The sequence below is a fragment of the Anser cygnoides genome, chromosome 1 (assembly GCF_040182565.1).
Source record: "Anser cygnoides isolate HZ-2024a breed goose chromosome 1, Taihu_goose_T2T_genome, whole genome shotgun sequence".
In the NCBI taxonomy this organism is placed as follows: Eukaryota; Metazoa; Chordata; class Aves; order Anseriformes; family Anatidae; genus Anser; species Anser cygnoides.
This window is the reverse complement of record NC_089873.1, coordinates 65,221,220-65,236,890: the sequence shown is the minus strand read 5'-3', so window position 1 is coordinate 65,236,890 and position 15,671 is coordinate 65,221,220. Positions and strand designations below refer to the sequence as shown.

At 47.7% G+C, this 15,671-nt stretch overlaps 1 protein-coding gene across 4 annotated transcripts in view; it reads right to left on the bottom strand.

The window, feature by feature from the left end:
• The window catches only part of IQSEC3 (IQ motif and Sec7 domain ArfGEF 3), a 103,051-nt gene continuing 87,380 nt past the window's right edge, over positions 1 to 15,671 (bottom strand). The window contains exons 7-15 of one of the 4 annotated variants that reach the window (XM_048058971.2): positions 15,278 to 15,444; positions 12,986 to 13,125; positions 12,009 to 12,134; positions 10,831 to 10,930; positions 8,751 to 8,912; positions 8,021 to 8,113; positions 7,339 to 7,382; positions 7,176 to 7,255; positions 4,962 to 5,103 (exon numbers count right to left, since the gene is read on the bottom strand). In XM_048058971.2, the coding sequence (XP_047914928.2) occupies positions 7,181 to 7,255; positions 7,339 to 7,382; positions 8,021 to 8,113; positions 8,751 to 8,912; positions 10,831 to 10,930; positions 12,009 to 12,134; positions 12,986 to 13,125; positions 15,278 to 15,444 (907 nt within the window). In that variant the 3' untranslated portion in view covers positions 4,962 to 5,103; positions 7,176 to 7,180. Of the gene's footprint in view, positions 5,121 to 7,175; positions 7,256 to 7,338; positions 7,383 to 8,020; positions 8,114 to 8,750; positions 8,913 to 10,830; positions 10,931 to 12,008; positions 12,135 to 12,985; positions 13,126 to 15,277; positions 15,445 to 15,671 lie in introns of all 4 variants that reach the window. The other 3 variants (XM_048058964.2, XM_048058953.2, XM_048058980.2) reach the window with 3 other exon arrangements.

Here is a 15,671-nt window from a genome sequence, read left to right as displayed (position 1 = left end):
CAAGTGACATATCTCAATATAATTTCTAAAACTCTATTAATTGAACAGATAAAATACTTCTGATCTATTTTCGTTGTTTTGTTACAAAATATTCGCCATTTGGACTCTTAGCTAGGTGTGACCACACCACTTTCCCCAAAGGAAGCTTTTCTTGGTGATATTTACAGCAGAAAACAGGTACAGACAGACAGGTGCTTTCAACAGCCTACACACAGGTAACACTTCTGTTGTTAACGTTGTTTTTTTTAAAAAGACACATTCAGATGGGATTGTGACTAGTGCTGAAGAGCTGGGTGACTTCAAAGCTGCTGTCCCAGGCATGGCTGTGAAAGAGCAAGCAGGACAAGGACAGCTCTAGCTCACGAAACACTGCCGGCAGTCCCTGGAGCCTACACTAGCACAGTGAGGCGGCTGGTGGAGCGGGAGATGGGGGAGCTTGCTCAGCAACTCTCATTTCAAAGCAGAGACTCTCCCAAGCAGCAGATTTCTTGATTTAGGGCTCAGATTAGTTTTGGAAACCTCACAAATAGTTGCAGGTTAAGCCTTCTGAAAAACATACAGAAAAAAAACACTTGCAGGTCAGGGGCCCTCAAATACTTGCAAAACTGGTGGTGCTTTTTTGTGAAGAAGACTGAGTATCGACAAAATTCTACTTGTGGACCATACCCACAACTTCCATCTACAAGGAGGTGAGAAACACAAACAGTGCTTTGAAGGTCTTGCAGAAAGCACTAACTGTTGCTACTAGAGTAGCCCAGTCTTCAACATTAGAAGTACTACAGCAGTGGACAAACACTGCATTAAGCCCAGCTTGTTTGCACTAAGCTTGATCCTCCTGTCAAACTTTTTCATCCCTTTGTAAGTGGTATAAACTAATCAATTTCACTGGACCTCCACCAGCATGAGCAAGAGAGAACCTGGACAGAGCCTGAAGGTCTGTGTACCACAGCTCTGCAGACCGCAGTAACACCTTGCCTTCTCCATCTTCCAGCAGAGCCACCTTCCTGTTCGGCCACTAAGCACCAGAAACTTACTGCAGAATGCTCTTCATTGGGTTTCTCTTTTCTCCTCCCCTCCTTTTCTTAATACAGAAGGATATGAATTCAGCAGCAAACAGCCACAGGTTCTTTAGAGTTGATCTGATCTCTGCCACAGCTCTTCCTGCCTGATCCCACCGCCTGAAGGATTGTGCTAGGTTCATGATCGGAATCACTGCTGTCAAGAGCTGGTGATTTTTCTGTGGTCTGGTCCCTCCAGGAGAGCTGCGGTATACATTTAGTCCCTCATCCAATTGTCACTGACACGATCTTTCTAGCCTGCTCCCTGCCAATGATTAGTTTGTGTGCAAGGGTGTCTACTCACAGTACTACAGCTATACCAAGCCTGTGTCTTCACTTGCATGTGGGAGGGTTGTGGGAGCAGACAACACAATAGATCAGATGAGATGTAGACGTGCTTTAAAGCGCTTGTCATCCTTCTAGACCAACCTTCAAAGGAAAAAAAAAAAAATCCACATTTTGAAGTGAAGTCCGAAGGGCTCAGCTACACAGCAGAATTTAGAGCAACCTGTTCCGCTAGACCCTGGAATAAAGTGGTTTGGTATCTCTCCGGCCAACTCCAATGGAAGATGTTGCGTCCAGCAGGCTAGAAGATGGCAAGGGTTATCTATGTTTGCTTCTCTGTCCAAAGCTCGAGGCCAGCGTTAGCCTTTGCAAGGTCAGGCAACGGGAGCCAACTTGCCCTGAGAGATTGTTGTGCCCCAGGTATTTTGGCACTTCAGGTAATTCGCTTCCATCCTTCACCCAGCGTTATGGAGTCTCACGGAAAGTTCCTTACTTCTTTTTTACATTCTTCTTTGCTTTCCCAATCAATTATTAAAGCAGCAAACCTCTCTGGTAGGAACTTCATAGACATTGTTATAAATATTTCATCCCCAAAAATTATTTCATCGAGTACCTTAAAGTTTTTGTTGTTGTCATTTCGTGTTAAATGTCAAGTAAAACCTAACTTATTTATTTTAACACACACACGCACACAGACCCTCCGTGGCTCCCTGCACTCTGGGAAAAGATAAACAAGCAAGTCCTGCCGCTGCTCTCAGGCAAGGAAGCGACTGCTGAGGAGGAAGGGCAGTGTCGGTGCCTCTCGGGTAGCCACCTTTTACCTCAGCAGGGAGCATAACGTGGAGCCACACACCACGCTGACCAGAGAGGGGCAGGTGCCACACATAGGATTTCCCAGGGAGCTGCAGGCAGGTGGGATGAGATCGCAGCTGCCGTGCCGTGGCGTGGTGCCACCTCGGACGGATCCAGCAGCAGATCGGGCCAGCCATGTCTCACGGCTCGCTGCAGGGTGAGGGGCTGAGCCCTAGCTGGGGCCACGGGCCTGTGAGGTGGGCAAGGACCTCTCCTGAGGCTGGCTCTGGAACACGGGGCACCCTCATCGCCCCTGGGGACTGGGTAGGAGAAAGCTTCTCTGGCCTGGAGGGAGACTGGGCTTCTACTCAGGGTTTTGTTACATTTTTTTTCTGTCTTCTGCTTCCACAGGCCTCCCTGAGGCTATGCCTTTTGGTTTGTGGTCAGTACCTCTGCTACTGCATGTAGAAGCAGCAGCCTGTTATCCGGCTCCAGACAGCAAAGGAAACAACTAAGACAGCTAAGACCTGTTGGCACATCAGGGTATGAGGGTCAGGCTCAGAAACCAGCAGACCCAGAGGTGAGCAGGCTCCTGCCCTGGAGGGCTGGCCAAGCACCAGGGAGCCTTCACCTCAGCCCCTGCCTGCTTCCCTGACCCCATCAGGCGTATGCCCAGGTCAAATAAATGAACTCTTTCATCAGAGTGTTTCAGCAGAGCCAGTGGACACCCAAAGAGCACTGAGCGGGGCCAGAGCCTGATGCACTGCGTTTTTTGTCACTGGCAATAGCCCCAGAGGTGATTATCCTGGAGCAATGCTGCTGTGCAGCTTTTTCCACACAAAGTAAAAAAAAAATTTCCTGCATCTGTCTTCACTGTCCCCCTTTCCCTCACATTTTGCACATCCACACCACTGCCAACAATCCTTACCTCTCCTCACCCGATGGCTGTGTCATCAGCACCCGGTGCTCATGCCTCAGCCTCGCGCAGGAAGGAAGAGCATTTCCTTCTTTCCCTCTTAAAATAAAAATGAAGGCCCTAAAAGGCGTTCTGTCCTATTTTAAAATCCTAAAGTTGATCTTCTTAAGCATCGAAGGGAGATACAGTGAGTGAGCGAGACCAAAGCCTTTAAGCTAATTAATACCTTCCCTTCCCTACTGCTCGAAAATACTTCTTTTCTTCTAAAAATACAGCCATAGCTCATTTTTAATGCTGTCTGCCTTCACATCAATGTCCCCAATAAAGAAGAGGAGCTGAGCTGTCATCTCTATCTCAGAATCTTACCCTCCCCTCACTTTGAAGCTGAGATAGGGAGGAAGAGAGGAGAAAAGGCCTTGGCGCAGAGCTTTCCTAAGGGAAGGGCTGACGGAGGAAAAAGCATAGCCAGGTGGGAGATACAGATGGGAGCGTACGTCGGTGGTCTCCAAAAAGCCCCTCCCCTCTAGCACAAGGGGGAAGAGCCCAAGTGAAGGGATCATCCACCCCAGGAGGTGAATATAACACTTAGCTTTGCTTTCAGAATATAAAAGAGCAGGTGGGAAGGAAACACAAAGCCAGCTAGAAGGAGAAAAGCAGAGGTGTGTCTGTTTCATGCTAGAGAAGACAACCTTTTTGTGTGTGTATACTGAGGTGGGAGGGCACCTCTTGGTGCCATCTCTTTGGAAAAGTGCTCATCCATCCCAGGAAGATCCCTGGGCTTAATCTCTCATTTCTGCTCCCTCAGAACTGCTTGGTGTTTCCTTTAGTAAGCATGCGCCGTACATACTCTACCATACAGGTGTATTTACACGTGATGAGGTCTGCTAGGTCTCAGCAGAGGTCTCTGGTACAATGCTCCAATATAACAGAAACAGTTTTCACGTTCAGAGTGAGGCGATCTTTGTCTTGTACTGCAGCTTAGGACAGTCTCTCCTCCTCTCGAGCTCTCTGTCACCTGTGCGCTCCCTCGCTTGGAACCGGCTGCTGCAAGGAGATAATATCTGAAAAGCGATGAAGAGGATGCATGGCAAGTGGCACAAGTTCTCAGCTCCAGCTTAGCAGGCAGCAGCAGTGGAGGCAGGGGGAGCTCCACCCCTTGAGTGCCCCAAGGTCGGTCCTTGGCACGGGTGAGTCTGTTTCTCTCCGAGGCTGGCGAAGTTTTGGAGGGGTACAAACCTATGGCCAGGTAAATGCAAGGCAAGGAAGGAGGTTGAGGAGTAGCAAACGGAAGACAGTGCCTAGAAAGCAGCAGGTCATCAAGCCTCTCAGAAACAGGGCAACAAAGTGCTACATGGGGACGGTGTGAGCACAGGAGGCCAGCGGGGCTGGCAGGATGTGAGGATGTGTGAGCATGTAGGTTGGCAGTCTCTATAGATGGCTCCTCACAATTAGCATCATCTTGAGGGGAGACGGGGTAAGAGTTAGGTCAGTCGGCTTTTTTTTTTTTCTTTTCTTTTTCTTTTACTAAAAAATAAATCACAAACTAGATCTCTGTAGGCAGAAAGGGTCCCAGGGAGGCGGTGGGGCAGGGAAGCGGGGAAGTCTGTGCTGTTCTGGTGCTGGTGGTGTGGCTACACGAGGCTGCGCGAGCCACTGGAGTACCTGCGCCTCTGAAGCAGGGAGCTGGGGGGACAATACTGGTGGGGGTGGTTGTAGGGAGGAGGTGGAGGTGGGAGGGGAGGCTGATGGACCAGCTTCATGGGGGTCCCAGGGAGCCCACTGCCCACACTGTGCCAGGGGGTGGAGGTGCAGGAGTCGGAGGTGACGTAGCGTGTCAGAGTCTGGTTGAGGGCCGGCTCCATTCGAGCGAGGCACGGCTTGTCCAAGACAATGACTTTGACAATCTGCTGGCACTGTACAAGTGTCCCCGCCGAGGCGGGGTGCGAGGGCACCAGTGCTGTCTCCAGCCGCTCCCGTGGCATGTTAAGACGCATGCTGGGCTGCATTCCACTCTCGGGCCCCAGGGCGGAGTTGTGCTGGTACGTTTGAAGCCTGTTGTGAATTGACACCTAGTTTAGAAACAGCCAAAGAAGCATTAAATGTTACAAGACTTTTCCCATCTGCTGCTACTGGCTGCCCTGAACCCCCACCAGCAGCTGGCCTCACATGCATTAAACCCTCCCCTCTTTAAAAAACAGAACAGGCACAACCCCTGGCTGCACCCCTCTCTCCCAGTTGCCCCATCTTCTTGTCTAGGCCTCAGTGCCCCTGTCCCTTCCATCACATCAAAGGCGGTAGGGCCAGAGTTCCCAAATGCAGTGCAACTTTGATTATCCAAACGGCACAGGGAACGCAAATCAACTCTATGAGTGGAGGCGTCCATGAATTCTCATGATAATGAACAAACCTCAGAGGTTATGCCCTTGTCCCCAGCAGCAAAAAGGAAGGGGAAACTAGATAACAGTGTTTCAGATAATCGAGGTTGTATGTTTCTGCAAAAATGACGGTAGCTGAATCTGAGATAGAGAGAGACAGACAGGCTCAAGCCTTTCGCAGCTCCCTGCCTTTCTGAGTAGGAAGGTACACCACATGACTGGCTAATCTGTTTACAAAGGAAAAAGCAGAAATCTGACATACTCTAGGAAAAGACAGCTCCCTCTGATCCATTTGATGGTTTGTCAGTGAAAGGAAATGATTTTCAAAAAAAAAGAAAAAGAAAAAAGAAAGAAAAAATGTCCGTCTAGCTCATACAATGATAAAAGAAATTTATGATGAAATGGCAGCAGATTAGATAATCTCAAAGAAATGGAAATGCTCCTCTGCTGGCAGAGTATTGCTTGGGCAGTTGGAAGGGGGAAGGGAAGGAGGAGGTCATCAGGGTCCCCACAGAGAGATGCTGATAATAGAGTCACTCAAATAAGAGAGCTCACTGAGTCCAGCTTGAAAAAGGGAGCTGGCCTGGACTGGAAATCCTCAGGGGGGAGTGCAGCAGCAAAATGGGGCTACCCGGATGGTGGTTGAAGCCATAGTTCCTCCTGGCAAGGACGTGGGCTGATGGAATCCCCAGAGCACAGCTCAAAACACAGTGTCAGTCAAATGACAAACCCTGGGTAGGAAACTACTGCTTGCAGATTGTCACAGCAGAGGTACAGATGGGCAGATGGGGCGTTAGGGGTGCCCTGACAGTCTGTATGTTGGGCAGCAGAGCCAGCAACCATGAAGGAGAAGCTGTGGAGTGGCCAAGCTTTCCACCATGCAGGAAGAACAATGAGATGTTTGTCCCTGCCCAAGCATGGAGGTTGCTCAGGCTCACTGCGCAGCAGGACATAACACGGTGTCAATATTTATTCAGGCAGTGGAAGTGCCTCAGAAAAACTGATTGCTGGGCCATGAAGTGCTAATGACATTAAGATAAATGGAAGCTATTCTCCACAAAGAAACATTCCTCCCAAAGGAAATTGGAAGTTGGCTGGGAGAGGCACCTTGCCCAGAAAAGGGGTGTCTGCAGGGAAATGGGGTGCCCTTCAGGGAAAAGCAGCAACACCCACACCCCACAGAGAAGCTGAACTCTTCAAGTAAATATACTATGACAAGAGGGGAAAGAACTACCCTGGAAAAGGGCAAATTCAGGGCAACGGAGATATTCCAGACAGGGAAAGAGTAGGAATTAGTAAATCAGATTTTCAGCGTGAAGACTGCATTTTCTTGTTCCCTCACAGGCAGTGGGAGTAAGGGTGTCTGTGAAGGAACAGGCAACCCACTGGATGCTAGACATCCCTGCTAAGATAGAAGCACACAGGACAGCCAAGCTCCCTACCTAGGGAGGTGAAGCTCTAGGGAGAGTCTCTGATACGCAAAGGCCATGCTTAATCCCCTTCAAGGGGGGATGGAGAGACAGAGCTGCAGAGATTGTGCAGGAAAGCTGGGCTGCAGGGGAATTCGCATGTGATGCTGCATGGAGTTAGCATGTCAGGGAAGTCTTTAGTGTGGTTCTCAGTCTCCCCGTAAGCAGTGGGGTGGGTTAGTCTACAGCGTTTGGGAGCTTGGTCCATGAGGGATGTTACAGTTATAAAAACGGATTGAAAATGCTTTGAAGTTTAGTTTGGATTTGAAAGTTGTATTACCCGTCCTAGCAGTAACTTTTAATTGTATCTCTGGAAATTGGTAAAATTGTCAGTCTGGCTGGGGAGGCATTGATTAAAACCTGAGAAAAGAAACAACAGAGAATGTGAGAAGAGCTGAAGTGAGAGAGAATTACTTACCTCAGCTGCTTCGCACTCTACTTACCTCCACTGTGCTGTCCGAGACCTTCTCCCCCAAATCCTTCTTGCCTTTGAAATAAAAGAAAAGATCTCACTCATGGGGTCTGTGCCTCAAGTCAAGAGCTGGCCCTCATACTGTGGACCGGAAAGCCCAAGGGAGAGGTAAAAGGGAGAGTAAGACTCTACTGCAAGATAAGTCCAAGCCTCCTGCAATCTGATAGCTGCTCAGTGGTTTAGGGGGAGGCCCCTTTGGGCTCCTATCTTTAGGTCCTGGCTTTCATGCAGTTCTAATGAGCTTATAGCCACTCACCACCGCACTTGATTTTTGCTGGCACGGAAGCCCAAGAGCCCAATGCAGACAAAGCCTCTGCTACAAAAAAGCTAGTCTTGCAAAAGTGATGGTGAAGACTCTGGAGGAAGTTGACAGTGCAGTTACTGTGTTGCATTAGTTCTCGGAAGAAAATGTGGGCCATGTTCTGCAGCAGTTATCTTGTACTACTTACTAACCCCTCTTTGCTGGATGTTACAGCTACAGACTGGGTAATGAGACATAAATGGCTCTTCTAGGTTATTTGAAAGATGCATATTCTATTCAGTGAAGGCTACAGGATACAAAACTTATCACTTCTTTTTGCAGTTATTTTTACAGGAGAACACATTTGCAAAGGCGGCACTGCCTGGCCAAGAGAAATTGGGTGACCTCTTACCTGTAGGTGAGCTTTGCTTTGACTGTGATTCCATCTGGGCTCCGTTGGTCCTTAACGAGAGAGTTTTTGCCCCTTGCTGTTTCTCCAGCTCCCCTGCAAGACAGATGTGTGGAAGTGAACGAGGAACGGGATGGATGGAAGGGCCGCAGCATATTGAAGGAGAAATGTGGGAAGACACAAAGGAGAATCAATGCAAGAGAATGACAAGAGAATGTCAAAAAAGGAGGGAGAGAGGAACAGCTAAGAGAGAAACAAAAACTTGAAAGGATTTTATGTGTGGAGGAACTTACATATCTCTACAAGACCTCTGTGTATGACCTGCATTTATACAGAATAGGTTATTGCTGCACAGAAAGGGACCACTGATGGTGAGCTACTTGGGCTCATATGTTTATACAGAATGTATTTGCATAGTCAGAGTATGGGATGGAGGCATCTTCTGGGTCTTCTGGGTCTGGCAGTCTAAACTTCACCATTTCAGACCACTGTATCTTAAACTCTATTTCATAAGCATCATAAGCAGTTATTCCCTTTCTGCTGCTGGTGGGTACTCACAGAACCTGACTGCTTTTTCACCCTGTTGGTGAACACAAGAACAATCCTGTGTAGATTCTGCTACTCATCCTCTTTGTCCTTTTTTTCCAAAGAACCCACTGATTTTACCCTTTCTCCCTGGTAGACACATGCAGTGTGATGGCATTGGAGTCTGAATTGTATTAGAGGCCCTTACATTCAATTCGTATCTGCTCCAGCTCTGTCACTTCTGCTATTGACTCTTTCAGATCTTCCACAAATTTCTGCATTTCCTCAGCACCCAGAGCACAGAAGTGCAGTACCTGTTTCTTCTCTGAGCCCGAAACTGGAGTCACCAGTGTGATGCCATGGGGGTAATCTGTGAAGAAGATGTGTCAACACAATAAAGAGGAATTAGGCTCTCTTGCTGGAGAAGTTGGGTGCTTTGCTGCCTTTCCAGGACAGAGAATTTCTAACATCAGTCCAGAGGAATAGCACACTTAAGAGTTTGTCACGCTGCAAACAGTAGGAATTTGCAGCATTGCAGCACTCCAAAGGAACAGAATGGCCAAGTTGCAATGGCAAGGCAAGTACCACCACTACCATAGTGGTGCCATAGCCAAAAAACTCAGTTACAGTCAGTGTAGCCTTGACTCTGAGAACCTGAGCACAGAGGTGGGACTGCAAAACCCTCCTGAGTCTGTGGAGGAGCTAATAGGATACCCAAGGCCAATGCTTTTTATCCTGCGGGAGCTGCAGCAGGACAGGTTGGCTCCTGGACTCAAAGCCAGAACAACCATTACCACCCACAGTGGCAGGGCCTCTCCTCAGTCTCTACTTCCATCAGCAGGGAACTTAGCAGGGGTGATAGCACAGCATGGGTGGGGAGCTCATCGTGCTGTGCAAAGAGAGTGGTAAAGAGAAGGATGTGGTTTTGCAGGTCTCTGCTTAGTAGCCCCAACAGGCAAAACACAGGAATGCAAATGAAATGTCCATGAGGCATGCAGGGAAGTTGCTAAGCTTGTGACTGGACTTCTCTGTCTTTTGGACATTGGCCAGTGATTTCAGCTCCTTTTCTCCTTCCCCCTCTCCTTTGTCCACATTTAATTTCTCTCTTCCCCTGTCCTTTTCTCCACTGCTCCTGCATCTGTCTGCCTTCCCCACCCTATGCCTTTAGCAATCTTTACTAAACAAGTTAAAAGATCAACCTGCTATTTTCTGCCAGTCCTCAGCTCCCTCTGTTTGTGTCCCAGGCCCCTTTTCCCACCCTGTGTCTTGTCTCATCTGTTCAGATCTCAAGTTCTTTTAGACATCTGCTTTTCTGTCTCTGCAAAGTATACACAAAAGGATTCCTTTGCCAGAAGATCCCTGAGCACTCACAGGATAGTCACCAGACCCCTGAAAGCTGAGCCCAGCTCTAATAGTGCCTCCTGGGGATGCTCAGTTATGAATGGCTCTTCTGTACGTACATGGATGTGAAAGCCACTGCGTGCTGCAGAGGGTAGGGGGTTGAGATGGTGGCTCACTGTCAACAGGATAGAGTGAGGATGTAAAGAACTCAGTGAAGACACAGTAGTGCTTCCTGGCAGCATATTCTGCTGGTGCTCACAAAAACCCCAGTGGGCATCAGCCATGCTTGCCTGGGACCACTGTGCAGCCCCTTTGCCTGTGCCAGCAGGAAGCCTGCCTGTTTCTGGAATCCCTCTGCTACACAACCAGCCTCAATCATGACACATCGTGGCTCTCTTCCCAGACCATCAAGGTCAGGCTGACTAGGGCTGGCCTCCCGCCATTCTTTGGTGGGTGCTGTTCCAAGGGCTCTGCTTCTGTCTCAGGAAGCCTTCAGCACAGCACAGCATATCTCAGTGTGGGCAGGCAGCTGCAGCACCTGAGCTTTTATCAGTGTCAAAAGTAGAGGTGAGAATTGTGACTTCGGGCATGAGTGGAGAGGGGATAAAGCTAGCAGCAGCAGCTTTGTCAGTGAGGTTCTCCACCCACCATTGGCTCCTGAGAGCTATGTGAGGTGTATCTTGGGACTGATTCCCTCATGCCTCCGCACTAGTGCCTTCCCTGCCACCGTGACAAGTCAGCCCGTTGCAATGAGCTAGAGAGAGGGACCAGGAGCGTCTTCCCATGACACCGTACCTGCACAGTGCTCTCCTCAGCACCAAGCCTCAGTTTTTCCTCCCCTCCCATTTTAACCCTGATGTAAGATCTCACTGGGCAATGCAGTCCCCTCCTTCCTTCTCCTTTTCCATACCAAACCCTTCCAGGCAACCAAGGAGAATCAGACTTACATTCATTCTCAAAGAGATGGAACTGCATCCCCAGCAGGCCAACTGACTTGCAAAATGTGTAGGTTGAGGAGCTTTTCTTCTTGGGGCAAAGCTTGAGGATCTGTTGGAGGAACAGATGCATCATCGGGCAGGGTGCCGATGAACAGTGAGTTAAGAACGATACAAACTACTAAAAGCATATAGGAAAAAGCTTTTTGCAGGCTCTGCTAATTGCACATGGGAGTAACGCTTGGTGACGGACAGGCTCTTTGCCCAGAAAGCTGCCTGGCACACTGCACTTGTAGCAACACTTGAAATTCTGTACGCATAGCCCTGGGGCCCACTCAGGTGCAGTTCCCCAGATGCTGATTTTTTGATGCTCCTATTTTCGATGTTGCAAGGATAGTTCTCCTTCACTGAGTGCCAAATTGGAAGGCTAAGGGAAACCCGTCAGAAATACCTCAGGTCTGGAAACCAGAGCACATGCGCATGCAGTGCTGCCCTTGATCCCTCAGCACTAATTCTCATGGACCTGGTTTATCGTATGGGATGGAGGGCCAGCAAGGAACAAACCGGTTTGCAACATCCACAGTTTTCTTTTGCCATTAAACTCAGGCCTTTTCTTCAGGTGCCTAAAGCAAAACTTCCTTCTTGTTCTGCATCCTTCCAGTCTCAGAGAATCTGTGCTCTCCTCCCTTTTGTACCTGTCTGAACTCTGTTGCAAGGTCCCTTGGGCAGGACACTTTTAAAAGTACTACATACAATTCAGTCTCCAGTAAGTTGTATACACCATTCTACAGCCTCTGCAATAGAAGGTAATGGTTTTAAAGTGTCTGGCAGGAGACTTTTAAAGTGCATGGGAGCGCTCTTCTGCCATAGCACGAACAGCCAAACCAATGAACTTCCCTTTCACAAAATGAGTTTCCCTAGTAGCAAAGGGATGAGAGAGAGCAATGACGTTACTTGGATGTCTGTGGGATGCGACAGTCTGCTTTTCAAAGGTCAGAGGAGTTTTAGGTTTGGTACGTTTTTAACAGGGAAGGATCCAGCGCTGTGTCTTGCAGTGTGGATGGACCAGAAGATGGTCCGTCCCTAGGACAGGGGGGAAACTGTAATGTTTTGGACTCGTTTTATATTTCTTTACAGACACTGGGGGCTAGTTTTATCACTGCAGTGCCTAAATGCCAAAGCACACTTACCACCAACAGGTCATTGAAGAGAAAAACTTCCCTCTGGTGAGCTGCCTGCTTCTGCACTTTGTTCACGTCAGTAACTTCGTACAAACGGCTGCAGCAGACCAGCCGGCGATGGGGCACGGACAGAACCTGCAGAAGATCCACAAGAGCATGTGGGGGTTATGGGAGGTGCCAGGGAGGGTCTCCACAACCCTCAGCCCATACAAACCTGCCCAATCACAGAGGCACAAGCCAGTTCTGCCCAGTTTGCCCATTCAAATCATCTCATGACCACTCCTCACCACCACTCATCCTGCTAGCCCAGTATCACAGAGCCTTTGTGACTTGGATAAATCAGAGGAGTAGAACAGGCTATAGGCAAGCCACTTGCTTATATATCCTATCTTCATGTACCTCCAGCTTCAAGTCACTGAGCGACTGCTCATCCTCTCTCAGAGCACTGGACATCTGCATATTTCCTGGGCATTGAGAAATGAGTTTGTTCATTTTGAGTAAACAGAATGTTTTTGGATTTCAGAACAGTTTCTGCTAAAGAAGCAGTCTCTGCATTTGGAGGTCTCATAACCCCAGCAATCCTTGGAGAACTCATTAGACAGAGGTAGGTGAAATTGTTTCCTATCACTTTGGCTTTCACATCCTACAGGCTCACAAGGCCTGAAAGTTCAGAGCACTGCAGGGCTATCACTGAAGTATTGGCAGTCAGGACCTGCACTGGCAAGCAGGAGCTGCAGTGAGATTTTTGGGCAAACAGTTACTGCATTGGATAAAGCAAATTCTGGCCAAGAAGATCCCAAAGAAGTAGGAAAGAAAGAGAAAGCAAATGAAGAAGGTGTTTGGAGAAAAAGGAATTAATGCATCAAGGCAAGAAAGGAAATTATTACGAAGAAAAAGAGACAGAGGAAAAAGGCAGAAAAGAGGGACAGTGAGGGAGGTGGGTGTGAGCAGGGTGAGTGGGTGCCAGCAGGGTTACGGGTGCTCACTGTTTTCATTCCAACTATGGATTTCTCCACTTTGGTAACGTAAGTCACATGGTCCTCATTGGATTTTAGCTCTTTCTGCTGGATCCTCTCATAGATCCCCACCACAAGTTCCCGTGGGATGTCAGCACCATCATCCACTCCTGCAAAACAGAGAAAATGTTCAGCAGAATAGGCAGGGAGAAAACAAAAGGGAAGAACTGGTGGTCCCTGACAGGCAGATCTCCGCTTTGTGCAACGACGGGAAGGCAGAAAGAAAGAGAAATATTTTTCTTTAGGCTGTCTTCTTTCTTGGTCTAACACACCTAAAGCACCAGGAGCAGATACTGACATATCTAAGGCCAATGCAGAAGATTTCATCATTCCATTGCTCTGCATGGTGGCTCCTTTCCATTTGTTCCCTAAGGTTTTATGGCTACAATTTCACATTCATATATCTTGGGCCACTCAGCAGCAACCCCTGCATTGATTTCATATAAAATTATAAGTGCTAGATGTGGAGGAGATCTACAATAGGAACCAGATGCTCCTCCTGCCAATGCAAGCCTCAGCTCTCCTAAATAGGAGAAACTAAATAGTAAATACTTGGTGGACTCCAACATTTGTTTTCTGTGATGTCTCCTAGGGTTAATAGCTTCCTGCTAGTCTGCCTGTAATTTCCCTGTCTGGGGTCTGTCCCTTACCTCTTTTATGTCTCCGTAGATAATTCTACAAATTTTGCTGTCCAGCCTTTGCAGAGCCTGGCAGAAAAGTTCTCCTTCACCCCTCCCTGAGCCACACACCACAAATTAAATTGCCAGACTTTCCTCCTGAACTGAATTCCTTCAATCATTTTCCATTGATTTTCTCTGCTTTCCCTCCAGCTCCCTGGTCTGAGGCATACTACACTGATTGATGTCTTGCAGGTGAGGAGCTGTTGTGGAATGGAGAGACATTGTCATCTCCCAACTCCCTAATTCATGCTTTGGATACAGAGCCTGAATACTTTTTTACTTTTTTGGTTTGGTTTGGTTTGGTTTGGGTTTGGTTTGGTTTGGTTTTGGTTTTCTTCTTGTTGTTGCTGGCTTGGCTGGTTGGTTGGTTGGTTGGTTGTTTTTTTAAACACAGGCCAGTGAAGCTCCTGGCCTATGTATTGGGCTGAAGGTGAGTCTGGAATGAACTGTCTCTCCTTGTCCACTGCATGATCCTCACGTTGGCTGAATTCATGTTGTGATGTGAGCTGACAGATTTTCAAGTAACTCTAAGTGAAAGTTAACATTAAAAAAAAAAAAAAGAAAATCTTTTGAGTTAGTGGCTGTGATACTGAAGGGGATGATGACAGGTATCAGCCCCAATCTCAGAAAATAACTTGAAAGAAGCCCTCCATGCCACATCATTCCAGTCTGAAGTGGATGGCAGATTGGAGAAGGTGGGGGAGGCTGGAACAACATTGTCTGAACAGCCATGAGGACAAAGAAACAAGTCAAAGGAACCCATAGAAGTTCAAGCTCTAGACAAAGATTTACACTGGGAAAACCTTGAAGAAACTTAAACTGAACTGTAGATGTGCAGTAAGAGACTTTTGGAAGATGGCAGACCTAGGAGCAAACACAGTTGGGAAATTAGAGTTTGTCTAGACATTTTGTCAAAAAGGCTAAACAATACTAGGCTGCGTTAGCAGATCTGAAAATAAGGAGGAGGCAGTGGTTCTAAATATGAGTATGTTGTGACCACATCTGAAGAAATGCTTTTAGCAACCTATTACTGAGATGGGAAGGACCTTGAAAAATAGAAGAAAATTGACTTGGGGAACTGATGTATCAGAAATTGCAAAGAGGTAATGTATGCATGAACTCTGTCAGGCCTGCAGTTACTGCAAGTAATTGCAAGCAATTAAGAAAGGGAAGTTTTAGCCTGAATAGAAGGAAAATGTGTTCATACATTCAAAGCAACAAGGAGGGCATGGGCTTGTTTAGTGTAATCCAGCAGGGTCTAGGAAGGACAGAGCTGAACAATAGAAAAATGTAATACGGTGGACTCGTTCTAAACAGTGAAATCCATTAAAAGATGAAATCATCTCTCAAAGAAAATGGTTGATTTCTGAAAAGGCTGGACAGCTTTCTGTAGAGGACAAAGCACAGATTTTCCCCTTCCCCAGCAACCTATAGGACACTTCAAAGCACCCTCCTCCACGTCTAGCTCACAAAGACCAGCAGCAGCCCTGGAGAAAGACAGCTCCACTAGGTTTTTGCTGCCTTCACCTCAGTAGGATTTAGAGCAGCAAAGAGGGCAAAAAAAGCAAAGCAGGACTCTCACCTCTCAGATTGCGAATGAAGTCCTCCAGCATCATCTTCCTGTCAGGCTTGATGTTGGGGCTGTACATGTCCGTATTGAGGAGGATGATTGCAAAGGCCAAGATGAAGATGGTATCTGGGTTGTGAAACTGCTGGACCACATCTGGGTTACACATGCAGTACCTCTGGCTGCAGCAGGAGGGATAAACACACTTAACATGGAATATTACAGCAAAGTCCTCTGCTCCAGAGTGACAATGGCCTCGTCACATGTGGATCGAATTCTTCCTTTCACTCCAACTCTCACACAAATGAGAAGGAATTGCTTGCTCTCCGAAGGCCAAATTACACACCAATGGCTGAAGTTGGCCACTAAAACTTCAGCCTTTTTGTTCTTAGAAGCCAAAATAGCAAAT